This window comes from Hesperophylax consimilis, chromosome 16, assembly GCF_061612785.1.
Source record: "Hesperophylax consimilis isolate HC1 chromosome 16, BYU_Hcon_1.0, whole genome shotgun sequence".
NCBI classification, from domain to species: domain Eukaryota; kingdom Metazoa; phylum Arthropoda; class Insecta; order Trichoptera; family Limnephilidae; genus Hesperophylax; species Hesperophylax consimilis.
The window spans coordinates 25,117,629-25,131,679 of NC_142851.1; the positions used below are offsets into that span (position 1 = coordinate 25,117,629).

The window sequence follows — 14,051 nt, forward strand, 5'->3', positions numbered from 1 at the left end:
AATAAATATATTAAACGAACAAAATTGAAGTGAAAATAACTTTTATAATATCTTTGTCTAATTAGTAATTACAGTTTACACGATAAACATCATCTATTAGCGTCGTTAAAAACTTTAATATTTTTAATTGCATGTATGTCGATTTGTAATACTTTTTCGCCGTCGGGGGCCATTTAGACGTTTGTAGTGGCACCCGCACAGTGGGATATATGAACAATTGAGATATATATCTTCAGGGATTATGTTCATAAACGTACCTCGGTATATTATTTTCTAAAACATTTCACAACTTATTAAAATTTCTCGAGTGCTCAAAGAGCGTGGGACAGAACTGTAAAAATTACGTCAGGACGGTTTGTTAATGTACAAATTAATGGTTTACATATATTTTATTAAGTTATTATTTTGTCGCATTTTGTTGCATGGTTATAATAATAATAAAATAATAATAATTGGATGACTTGTATAGCGCCGTTTTTGTGCAAAATCACCTCAAGGGCTTATCATCATGGCAATCACTGCAGATTACAACAGAAAACAACTTGTAGGTTTACTAAACGTATTCGTGTCCTACTAAATGATATGTTTGCTTCACTGTGCGCAGTCCAACCACAAGCAGTCGACAGCAGACTGTTCGACTGCCCAGGTACACTACAAGGTAGAAAAGGTAAATTGGGTCTGCTCCGATCGCTGTGGCCAGTTCCCCAGTTGATACCACACCGCGCGGTATATCAAACCGATCGACGCGCGTCGCTCCGGATCTGTCAAACCACATAATATATTATTTACTATTATAAATACTTCCAAGTGAACGTTAACATGTCGAAAATGAATGTTACTTTCACGAACGGTGACCAGATGCCTGCTTTAGGCTTTGGAACGTGGCAGGTAACTAATGCAAATGTTTCGTTAATCTAACTTGAATAAATGTTATTTAGTATTGTATCTTGATTTGTAATTTTTATTATTATTATTATAATAAGTTATTTATTATTATTGCTGATTGATACTTGGTGTTTTGTGTTTATTATAAACTTTATTTATTTGATTTAAACTACTAAATTAACGATGTACCAAATGTTTATAGGTTTGACATTAATTTCATGTGGTTTAACGTTAAAATTAAAACGGTCTCGTCAATGTCACAGTTTACTGTATTTACAGTATAAATAATGCTTTACGAAACTCAAAATTTGTTTTGTCATCTTGTATTTTAAGAGTTCCCGATTTCTGATTTTGAATTTTGAAAAAAAAAATATTTCCATATGTTGAATCATCGATGAAAAAGGGTAATTTTTCAGAATAAGAAAAATAAATAAAAAAGGACATGTTTAATACGCAATATTTATGCCGGGGAGATCGAAAAAGATATAAGTTATTTCCATCTCGCCCAACGTAAATAACGTCTTGTAAAATAATTAAGTTGCATCGAAGAGTTATGTATAATAAGCGTATAATTTTTTGTAAATTTTGTAATTTTATCGAAAGTATATATGTTGGACGTGGGACGAATTGGTTTTGTTAGATTCGTGCTTATCTGTTAATGATGCAGCTTTCAAAGTCAAAGATTTGAAGAACGAAAAAAAGCTTCAGCAAAATTTATTATGAGGTTCTTATTAGAAGTCGACCCTATGAAATTTATGGTAAAAGTACCTACCTAGATAATGGAATAATCGATTTTAGAAAACGCTTTGAAAGGTTCTAGCTGGAATCTAATCAGTATAATCGCTTAAACGTTATTTAACAATCGTATTATTGTTACTGCTTTATAGATCCATTGCTTACTATAATTTATAATGTAAAAACGAAGCAATTAAAATCAATATCGTGATATGAAAACAACTACTTACCTACACTTATGTGAAATTTAAAAAAAAACATGTAATATAATTATTTTTACTTTCTCACTGCACTGTACTTACTACATCTCTAAATAGATGTACCTACCTACTTATTAATTACTTATAAATAACTACATTAATGTACTGTTGTCTCCTTTCACAAACACAAGCTAATGCTTCCATGGAAGAGTAGTATTCAAATCTGACAATAATATGTACAACGTTACATGAAATTACTATTATATGTACTTACCTTATTTCTTTAACTCCTCGGGCTAATTTGTTCGCTTTTGGGAACAAACAGCTATTACCAATAAAGTAAATTTGTTCGCTTTTGGGAACAACTCATTTGGTCTCATAGTAATCGTTGTGTCTCACTTACCGTATTAGTTAGAAATGTGAAGTAAACGGTGTTAAAAAAAAACACCAAGCTTTAAATAAAAGGATAGAAGATAAACACAGAATATTTAAAATGTAAGCCTCTATCGAACCAAAGGTTCCGACCGCAATTTGAGATTTTTTAAAATTAATTATTTTAATATAAAATGATAAAAAAGTGAGGTGGCTAATAACCACTGTATAATGAAATATGTGTTTATTTTTGTATCATAATTTTAGTTCAGTGTTTAGACAAAAAACGTAAGGCGAGAAATTTTTAAAACTATATTACGAAAATAATGTTTATTTATAATAATAAAATTTGAAAGTGTATTTCATCATCTTTCAAAAACAGTTTTTAGTTTTCGGATACGTTCAGAAATATTCCATTTATTTGGTTTTTATTGAGAAGCCGAAATAAACACAAATTCTCCGACTTTCTGACAACTTCTTTAAGAAATATAACGCTCAATATATCAGGGACCTGAAGGGTTAATAATCTCACCTTTAGCAATAATGCAGTGAATGTATCTATTTTTATTTAAATTTTGCAAATTGTGCGATAAACTATAAAATATAGACTAGATTCCAAAATAAAAATATTATTAGTTTTTGACTATTTTGCAAAACTTCTTGGTTTATGCAACTATTTGAATACTATTTTGTATAGGTATTGAGAGTAAATTCTACTCTCAGTGTATAGGTACTGAGAGTGGACGATACTCTGTGCTTAGTGCGCAATAAAAAAAAGTAAAACAACTTTACTTTAAGAAACATCTATTTACGTCGGGGAGATTGAAAAACACGCACAAAATAGGTTCTTAGTTTGGATTATTTGAATATTTTTTGCGTATATCCCAACCTTCAAACTTATTTCCAAATCTACGACAAACGTCAGACAATGTAAAAAAAACACGGTGGTCGATACGAAGTTTTGAATTTTGATTGAAAAAAATAAACTTTATTGTATCTTTAACATTTCCCCCGACATAAATGGTAGAAATAAATACAGAAATGATATAATGCGTACTAAACAAAGAATTTACTATGAAAAAATAATAAAGTTTTATTTTTTAACCACAAAGATTTTAACAATTTACTTCAGATATAAACTACATTACAATAAAGTCTTCCACACACATCATACAAGACAAAAAGGAAATATTAGACCAAAAAAGAACAAATTAAAAATAGAAAATTATTTACTTCATAAAGGCATGATGCACTTAGCAAACAGCAAAGTGAAAATGTTAAAATGTACGTTTGAAGTGGAACTGTTTTAAATTTAATAAATAAATAAAAAAGAGTTGTCATTATTTGTTGTAATAAAATTGAAACCAAGTTTTATTTATTTGCGTAAGGAATGTATGGCGGAATTATGCAATTTCCAAAGCAAGTTCTGTTTCTGTCCAAGAAAAAAAAAGTTTGATTAATTTTGCAAAAAGCAGGGAAAAATTGAGCTCATTTCAGGTACACGAGCAAGGCAAAATTACACTTCTATCTGTCTGTGTATTCAGTGATAGAATACAGCTCCTTTGTTCTTTAGATGAAAACCTGTAATGTAAATGATATAAAACCCCAATTATATACTTTTTATTGGCGACAAAAAATTGAAACAACACGCAGAGTTATTCGTTATGTTTCATGGCCGAATTTATGCACGTCCGCTTTAGTTTCAAAAGGCAGGAGGCTTGATTTCTGTTCATATTAATACACAATCACTTTTATAACAACATTACTTGAAAAAATCCTGTGAAAAATCATAGAATTTTATAGGTAACTTGACTTTGCGATGCAATACGTAGTAATGCAAAATCATGTGGTTTTGGTTTGAAAATTTGGTCGCCTAGACATGTTTCAGATGCTTTAATTAAATACTGCGAGTAGAATATATCCTGGCCTTTGAAATAATCGAGTGTTTTTTAGATAAGTCTTTTTATAAGCCCAGAAAAAAATGTATAAGGCATATGAAAACTGCTTTAAAATTCAAAATCTCCTACTTAAGAACCCATTTTCGGTTATGGTTTTATTGTATTATGTGGCGAATTAAGTTATTTATAAAATTATCGAAAAACATTTAAATATTTGTGCCTGAACATCCACAAAATAAAATAAAAGGCACTTTTTGGCGATGTTTTTTTCTTGCATAAATCAAAACAGATGGATGGTGTTAAGCGGGAATTTAAGCCTTATCGCCATCTACATAAGGTGTATTCAAAATATTACACGACGTAGTGCATCGCCTTAAGATGAAAAATGAGAAAGATTCTAAGGAATCAAAAAATATTGCATGTTTTAAACATAGAAGAAAAAAAATAATCGCCCGGTAAAATATATATTACAGGTTGATACTTTATCGCTTACCTGGATTTGAAAAGGTTATCTCCGATACCTATTATTTATATATTAGAACAATCAAAACTAACATCCGTGATACTTACTATACAGGGTGTTGAGGGACCTAATAAGGAACCTACCTACTTTACTATACAGGGTGTTGAGGGACCTAATAAGGAACCTACATACTTTACTTACCTTAACCACTAATTCCCGACTTGAATTATTTAGATTTAAAATGTTAATCTAATTTTAGTCTCCGTTGACATGTTTGATGATTTTTTTTTAAATCTTTCACATTAGAGTAACCGCTCAAACCCTCACCCGGACCCGAAAAAAAACATGTCACCGGAGCGGATAAATTTAATTTACATTTTTCACTTCAAATACTGTCAGGAAATACTGGTTAAAGTAAGTCAAGTACGTTCCTTAACACCCTGTCTATTAAATCATATTATGCAAGATGACAATGAACGCCTATTAAAACGTGTAGTTAACATTCCTGTGTATTTGTGATCACAATGGCTGGAACCAATTTCCGTACACCTTTTTATGGGAAAGCCACAAAAAGTCACACCTGTCCGAAGTCAGTGGAGTACATCAAACCCGATTAGGGTATGTTTTGGGGCTTAAGGGTATGGGGAAGGGAAGGAGATGGGAAAGAGGAAGGTCGGGAATTTCTGGCTAAAATCTGGTCAACAAACTAAAGCTATTCCAAGCACTCAAGATTCGTAATGAATGGAGATCATAAGACAATATTTATTTTACGTCCTTATTTGTAATTACGATTGTAGGAATCCATTTCCGTAAATTTCTGAAGCAATTAAATGATTTATATCCATGAATACTCGCTTACCCACTGTTGGAATGCACTTAACAAGTCAAATCAGTAGTTAAGTGTTTATATTTATATATTCAATTGAGATATAATTAATTTTTCGTATGATAAACTTTTCTAGATAAACTGGTAGGTAAACAAGTATAACTAAAACTTGACACGGATAACTTTGTAGTCGGTGGCCTCACCACCATACAAATTTTAAATAAAATATTATTATAAAGATTTATAAATCATAACTACATATATCATAACTCGTATATTTATTTATTCACTGCACATCATCAGCGTAAGTTTACAAATTAACTAGCTGACGTGTACCCGGTTTTTGGAGGTTATCCTTAGGAGGTAGACATATAACATTTCAGACTTTTCTGTAGGTCTTTTTAAGATATACAATTCCGTGGTACATTATTTTGATGTATCTCATAAGGTTTAACTAGCGTTAGGAATGTAATCACCTAAAAATATATTTTTCGACTCGAAATATAAAAAACGTCGACCATTCTATACTTTCTATAAATGTAATATGCATGTATATATATTAAACGTCTACTATTCTCTACTTTCTATACATGTAATATGCATGTATATATATTAAACGTCGACTATTCTCTACTTTTTTAAATGTAATATGCATGTATACATACTGTTCCGTAACGCCGATTGCTTTTGACAGGCTGTGTAATAACTAATCGTATCGTCAGAATTTAAACTGTATAGTTTAAGTTCGCACAAGTCAGCTAAAACGACGGAGAGCCGTGAGCCGAGCCAGTTGCAAAATCACCGTTCGTCCTGTCAAATCTCGATCGCCGGTTGTCTAATCGGAATAATCATAAGACGTATTTTTATCGCAATTTACTTTAAAACAACGAGTGCTAAAGAACCACAATTCCGTTCCAGTGCTGACAGATGAGGCTTATGCAGATTTCACCATCATTTCACCGGTTGATTGTGAAGTAACGTTACGCATTGTGTTTCCGCATTCGCCTGTCAAAAGCCATATAATTAATTTATTTGTTATCTGTGTGGAATAGCCCTTGAGTCGGCTATTCCAACCCTTGTTCGTTCCTCGAACACATACATTAAAAATCGATTATTCTCTACTTTCTATAAATGTAATATGCATGTATATATATTAAATGTCGACTATTCTCTACTTTCTATAAATGTAATATGCATGTATTTATATTTAACCTTCTGGAAAAAAATCTCTATAGGGAAAACCCCATCAAAGTACGTTGCGTAGTTCAGAAGAAATAAGCGCACAAACGGGCACACGAACTTTATATTATACTATTTAGAGACAAAAAAATTTTAAATTAAAATAATCAAATTTTTAAACTGAGGGTTTACACTTATTTATTTTCATATCTGGAAAGTTGACAATTCAACTAAAACTTGTCATGGTATTTACTCGAATTTTTAAAGATTCTTAGAGATTAGACTTATTAAACATTTCACAAAACCTTGAGGGTTATGTTTCGTACATTTTTTCTTAGGTTTTCAAGTATTTACTATAGGTACCATAAATACAAAAGTTATTAGGTTTGTATAAACCCAAATAAAAATGTTTTGACAGCCAAATAACAAGAACATGGCGTTTTCAGTTATTTTTATTGTCGATGTCGCCTGCAAAGTTAACATTGTCAAGCCGTAACGTGGTTTTAAGTAACGTAAGAACGTGATGTTTATTTTATTACTTATTTGTGTGCTCGGATGGCAGGAAAAATAATTATAACAACCTCAAACCTCAATGGCCCATTATTTATCATAAAAATCATGTGTTTTTAAGAAAATATATCATGGATATAGACAATAGACAATAGAAAATACCAAAAAACCAAGAAGAGTTAAATGTATGATTGATTTGTACTATCGTTTGTTTTCAAATAATGGAATGATTTCAACACACATAAAACAACTATTTAAAAATTTTAGAAAATTGTGAAATTCGAAAAATGACGTAAAAAAGTTGTTAAATAATAAAAAAAAACTATATTTTGAAAATACACGTTTTCATGGTCGTGGTTTGTTGGTTCCATGATAACTCCTAAAAATGACAATTCAACGCACCTTTAAAAAGTGACAAAGTCATTCAAAGTGATGAAACAAAAACTAGGTTAAATAGTTACATATGCAACCTATTTAACCTAGTTTTTGTTTCATCACTTTTCATAACTTTATAACACTTTTTATAGGTGTGTTGAATTGTCATTTTGATGAGTTATCTGGTCACCGAAGTGTGTAATAGGCTGTACAAATCGAAACATATTAATCTCATAAATAACTTGACTTTGTGACTTGACTTTGCTTGTGACAAGCGGTTTGTTGTTTCTCGGGTCATATATGCCTACGATTTCGCTTGGTATATTTTACCTATTCTTATTGCAACTGCCAAAAATTTTTGTAATGTGTGTAGCGTATTCTGATTTATGTTTCTGAATGAAACCACAAACAGCAAATTCTTCACGTTTCACACACGCGTAGTTGGAGGATCAGTGTTCGATCGTCAGCTAAAACCCGTTTTCTCATATTGTGGTGAATGAACCCAAGTAAAATCAATGTTTTATATAAATAATATGTATATGAATCAATACTCAAGGCCGGAAGGCATATCGACTGCACAAATGGATATAGGGCCGACCTTATGTAGGCGCAACGAGCCTCTTATATGTATTTTAATTGACCCAGAAAAAAAACAAAGTAACAAAGCAGCGCCCTCTAAGTGTGTAAGTCTCGTTTTAAGGCGATGCCATACGTAGTAATGCAAAATCATGTGTTTTTGGTTTGAAAATTTTGTCGCCTAGAAATGCTTCAGATGCTTTAATTAAATACTGCGAGTAGAATACATCTTGGCCTTTGAAATAATCGAGTATTTTTTAGATTAGTCTTAATATAAGCCCAGAAAAAAATAATGTATAAGGCCTATGAAAACTGCTTTAAAGTTCAAAATCTCCTACTTACGAATTTATTACTATGATTTTATTGTATAATGTGGCAAATTAAGTTATTTATAAAATGATCGAAAAAAAAATTATGACTGAACATCCATAAAATAAAATAAAAGCGATTTTTTGGCCATGTTTTTTTCTTGCATAAATCAAAACAGGCGGATGGTGTTAAGCGGGAATTCAAACCTTATTGCCATCTATGTAAGGGTTATTATTGATGGCGGCTAAATTAAAAATATTACACGACGTAGTGCATCGCCTTAAAGAAGAAGGAAGAAAGTTGGTGGCAGTTTTTCTCCGGCACCCCGTGGCGACCTGATGTCAAAACTGGGCACGCGCGTCGCGCAATGTGAACACACGATTTTACACTTTGCGGATTCAACACGTGTCCACATACTTATATTTACACGATTGACGTTTTCACGAAACTGCGGCATTGTTCAACTCTATATACGTAGGCATACAATTTTTGTATTAGTTTTTACAACTTTACATGAATCCTACATATTTATGTAATGTGATAAATATATCATCTTAAACATTTTTAACTCCTCGTGCTAATTTGTTCGGTTTTGGGAACAAACAGCTTAACCCGTAGAGTAGACATGGGCAGATTCATTCACAATAATGAATCAATTCAGTCTTATTCACCTAGTCAAGTGAACTAATTCATTTAATTCCTTGATTCGACACTTCATTTTGGTTTTGTACCTAGATTGCTCACATTTAGGAACCTTAAAGAAAGCAATAATGAAGCATTTTTTCGCATTCAAATAAATGTGTTCGTTTTGAAAAAAACATTTTAAATAAACACAAAAAAATCAAATTTAGGGATTTATTTTGTACACTGCAGAAGTACATTTATAACTTTACTTAGAAAATCTGTATTTGTAAGCTTTACACTTTATAGCACAGAGTTCTTAAAGCGAGGAGAGCTTTGGAGTAAAAAAAGATATGTCGTACCACAAAATAAACATTTTACAAACTTTTTAATAAATATGTTATTTTACGAACAAAATAAAAAGTAATTTTACAAGTCACTAATAAAATCGTTGAAATGGGTGACGCAAAGGACAGGGAAGGCGCAGGGCGCTGGACCTGGAGAGGAATAGTCGGATGTTTATTTTTTAACTGCCATTTCTAAATTGTGGAGCAATGCATCCCTCCATCTACTTCAGAAAAATGACACCAAAGTTCGCTCCTTATTCTGGAAGACATCTTGGCTATTCAATATGTTGCTTTTTCCTATAAAAAACGAATGTAAAACGTCATTAAACGATACCAAAAATAAAAAATCCCACTCGATTATTCTTTTTTTGCATAGAAATGCTGGCAAACTGAATCCCAGAATAAAAATTATTATTTTCTTTCTTCCTAAAACTATCTACATATTTACTACAAAAAGTAGGTACCTTAAGATAACCATTACATAAAAAAATCAAAACAGGCGGATGGTGTTAAGCGGGAATTTAAACCTTATCGTCATCTACGTAAGGGTTGTTATTGATAGCGGCTCAATATAAAATATTACACGACGTAGTGCATCGCCTTAAGAAGCGGAAATACACACACATTCTACGAATTTCTGAGAGCAAGAAGCATGAAGTTATATGTATATTACGTATTTCAGGGAATAGTTGTCAGTTTTATTATTTTTTATCTGTTTATCGACTGGCCGTTTTTGGTACTTACCTACAAGTACCAATTAGTGGCGGACAGAAAATTTTTCTGACGTTGACATATAAAAAATGGACATAGTGAAGTGCTCGTATTTTATAAGCTGATTACACCGCCATTAATGAATAATTAATGCAAGACGGAGACCAAATTAGAACCCTCATCAAAATTGAATAATTATTTTCTTTATAGCGTTTAGACGTAGAATATACTTAGGTACATTATAAAAAAAACAGGTTTTCTCAGTAACATGTGTAGTAGGTATAAATAGATATATAAAATAAAACTGTTTGTATGTTTAGGTCGCACAATTAAGACCCCGCATTCCATATCTACCAATTTATAGCAAGTTTTTCTTTATTTCTTTATGTTTTTAAGTTCCAAAAAAATATGTTTTATTTTTGAAGATAATATCTATAAATTTTTAGGCCTAAACTTTAATTATATTTAATTCTCTCGATAGAAAAAAATGTTCTGTATTTAACACTCGTATGTTAGAGGCATGAAAAAATTCACAGTGTATCTTTAAAAGCAACTGATTTTTGCTCTATTTCAAACAAATCGTGCTTTATTAAATATTTTCACCATTTTCGCTTAATTATTACCGTTTGTTAGCGCGCTCCCTCTAACATTCGTATTTACATATCTCCATTTCAATCCATCTTTGAAAGCTTACTACGGGCTTTAAAGTTTTTTTGAACAAAATGTATTTGTATACACTTCCAACAGCGATGTCCTTGCGAAAAGAACCGAAAGATCATTTTGTCTCGATTACACGCCTACTTAGTGTTATTAGCGAAAAAGGGACAACAAAACTCTGTGTAGTGTGCACCTACGATGATCGATTTTTAATATCCATTCGAAAAAATGCTAAGCTTTGAAAGACTTATATGAAAATGTTTAAGCATGTTGAGACAATTATAATAATAATGTATTGCCATTGAAAAATTAATAAATTAAATTTTTGTAAATCACGGTCGATTTAACAGAAAAAGTGCAAGAAATCTAAAAATGTAATTAATTATCCTGTTGAAAAATTAGTATTAATTATTCTTGTAAGTAAATCACGATAAAATAATAAAATGGAATCCGGTTCCGCCATGGCTCACGTCGGATCTGTAAAATTATTAATTCATCGCATTACTTTTGTAATTAGATAAATTTATTATTTATTCGTTATTATTATTATTAGACAAGAAAAAACTTGGTGTAGGTAATCAATATTATTTCCAGGTACGCGCACTTTCCCGCCATTTTTATTTTAATCTTCTTCGGAACGGACGAGTAGTTAAATTCGCACCTATAACCTATAATTTAGTACATATAACAATGATCCACTTTATTATTGATCTGTTTTGAAAACGGAAAAATAACCAAAAAATTCCACTCTGTTATTATTGATAAAAGCTTGTGTCGTCTATAAATTATGAAAAAAACACCAGATTTGTAGTAGATACTCTTTATTTCGGCCATTTGTAAGTTAAAATTTGTGAATATTGAAGCTGGCAGTGAAAATAAAAAACTTACCCCCGATTTTTAAACATTTTATTTTTTATTTTTTTTTTATTGATACATTATTTTACAGTATTTCATATCTTAATTCAGTAATGTTGGCCTCACTGGGTTATTTACCCGAGCTGAGGCCCCTATTTTAAAATATACGAATTTATACATTTAAACAAAAAACAACATTAAAATAAAGATAAATTTAAACTAAAAATAAAGATTAGAAATTAAAATTTAATTTTCACACTAAAATAAAAATATTAAAAGAGAATGGAAATCGGCATTTATAATGATTTATGTGTTTGTGCGTGTTTCGTGTTTTATATATTTTTTTGTGTTGCGTGTATATGTTTTATTCTTTTATGTTATAGAATTTTGGAAATATTGTCTTTTTTGTTCTTTAATCCATTTTTTTATTTTGTGTTTGAATTTATTTTTATTTTCCTCAATTTTTGTTTCAAGTGGAAGACTGTTGAATGCTTTAATAGCGAATAATTAATACATTGTGAACATGTTTACAATAAATATATGTTTTTATAATAACGTAATTAAAGATCACTTTCTAGTTTGTATGAAATGCTTCAATTTCACAGGTATTAAAGATGTCACATTTTATGAACAGGCTACGGTTTTGAAAATACGTTTTAAGGATTAAAACATATTGAATAACTTAGAAATCGGAAGAAATCATGATGAGAATGACCAAATCACGTGATAAATAATAATACATACATAACGCATGTTTTTTAAACATACATGACTAATGATTTTATTCACATGTTTATCATCATCATCAATAATAATTAACAAAATTGCCAGTAGGTGCCAATCTTATAAAATATTATCACGAGTTTAAATAGCGAACCGCAAACCATTTTTTATTATCCAACACTGAAAAAAGCTTACAAAAAGATGTTTGAGAAATCTAAAAATGAAACTAGTCGGACTGAACCAACCATAATAATATGATGAAATAAGAATGGCGATGTACAAACATAATAATGATTACTAAAACACTTTTTGCATCTGTCGGAATCAGTTACAAAGAGAATACTTAATTACATACTTATATACAATGATGCAACATAGTTAAGCATTGCAGTGTTAGTAGGTTTGTTTGTTGCCATTAAATAGATAATAATGATTTTATTCTACAGTGCTAATTGGCATTGTCGATTATAAGAACCTACAGGATTCATTTTAACTTATTTATTTTTAAATGCCCTGGAGAATTTTTGTATATGTACTATTATCTATATAAATAAAACTGCTAATGTTCGTTTGTTCAAAATCTTAAATCTTCGAAAGTTCATTACTACCAATATAGCTGAAAATTTCAAAGTTTGTTCTTATTAATGCCAGGATTATTTAGAGAGTGGTTTGAATGCTAGAATAAGTCGGGGACGCCCCAGGAATCCTTAAGGTGACATAAGACTTTAATAGCAGGGGTTTGCTCGACGCTCAAATTTTAATTATTTCTGATGAACGTATTACTAAAATCTCAAATGTTTCTAGAGGGATCCCTATAGGTGTAAGATGATTATATTTAAGATTATTAAAAACAGGACCTTACCGTTAAAATATTTTAAGTTAAACGGTTTGAAAATGTTATAATACGTTGTTCAACTATAAAATTAGCGATAAGCACCGGATTATGTTTTTCTAGACGATGAATTAGTAACTTTAACCTTCTAGAAACATCTGAGATTTTAGTAATACGTTCATCAGATATAATTCAAATAAACCCCACGGAAAGATAGATTTTTATTTGAATATTGTTTTTACACTACTTCATCACTTACGTCGTTACGATTCCCACTTTATTTTAGAGTTTTGATAGGGCCAATTCAGCCGCATTTCTGTACAATACACCAGGGCAGCGCGTCGCATGTTTTGTGCACGGCTGCTTCACTTACGATTCTGGCTTTATTTTACGGTATTGTCTCGTTTTAACGCGATGTCTCTGGGGCGATCCAATACCAAGTAATGCAAAATCAGATGTTTTTGGTTTGAAAATTTGATTGCTTAGAAATACTACAGATCTGATGCTTTAATTAAATACTGCAAGTAGAACACATCTTGGGCTTGTCAGCAATCGATCATTTTTTTGATAAGACCTTTTATAAGCCTAGAAAAAAAATAAAGTATCAGGCCTAAAAAAAACTGTCTAGTGCAAAATATCCCATTTACAAACCCATTTTCGGATATTTTTTTATTGTATAATGTGGGAAATTCATTTTTTTATTTGATAATCGAAGGAAATTTTCATATATGTACCAGAACTTCACAAAATAAAACAAAATATGTATTTTCGCGTTGTTCATTTTTACACGAATATTGATCGATTTTCGGGGAGGTAACCATTGAATTTGCCATTGTGAAATAAACTCTATGCCGTCTACGTAAGGGTTACACGCTTTTGTATTTAGTTACCGCCCGGCAGCGATGTGATGTCTAGGGAAATTTCCCTAGATCTAGGGGAGAAAAATATTCTTTAGGGAAAAGGGAAATCAGCACAAA

At 30.9% G+C, this 14,051-nt stretch overlaps 1 protein-coding gene across 1 annotated transcript in view; it reads left to right on the forward strand.

Moving 5' to 3' along the window:
- Nucleotides 1-687: 687 nt before the first annotated feature.
- LOC149416930 (1,5-anhydro-D-fructose reductase) overlaps nucleotides 688-14,051 on the forward strand; it is a 46,488-nt gene continuing 33,124 nt past the window's right edge. The window contains exon 1 of the mRNA XM_089640691.1: nucleotides 688-888. Coding sequence (XP_089496817.1) covers nucleotides 820-888 — 69 coding nt within the window. The 5' untranslated portion in view covers nucleotides 688-819. The remainder of the gene's footprint in view (nucleotides 889-14,051) is intronic.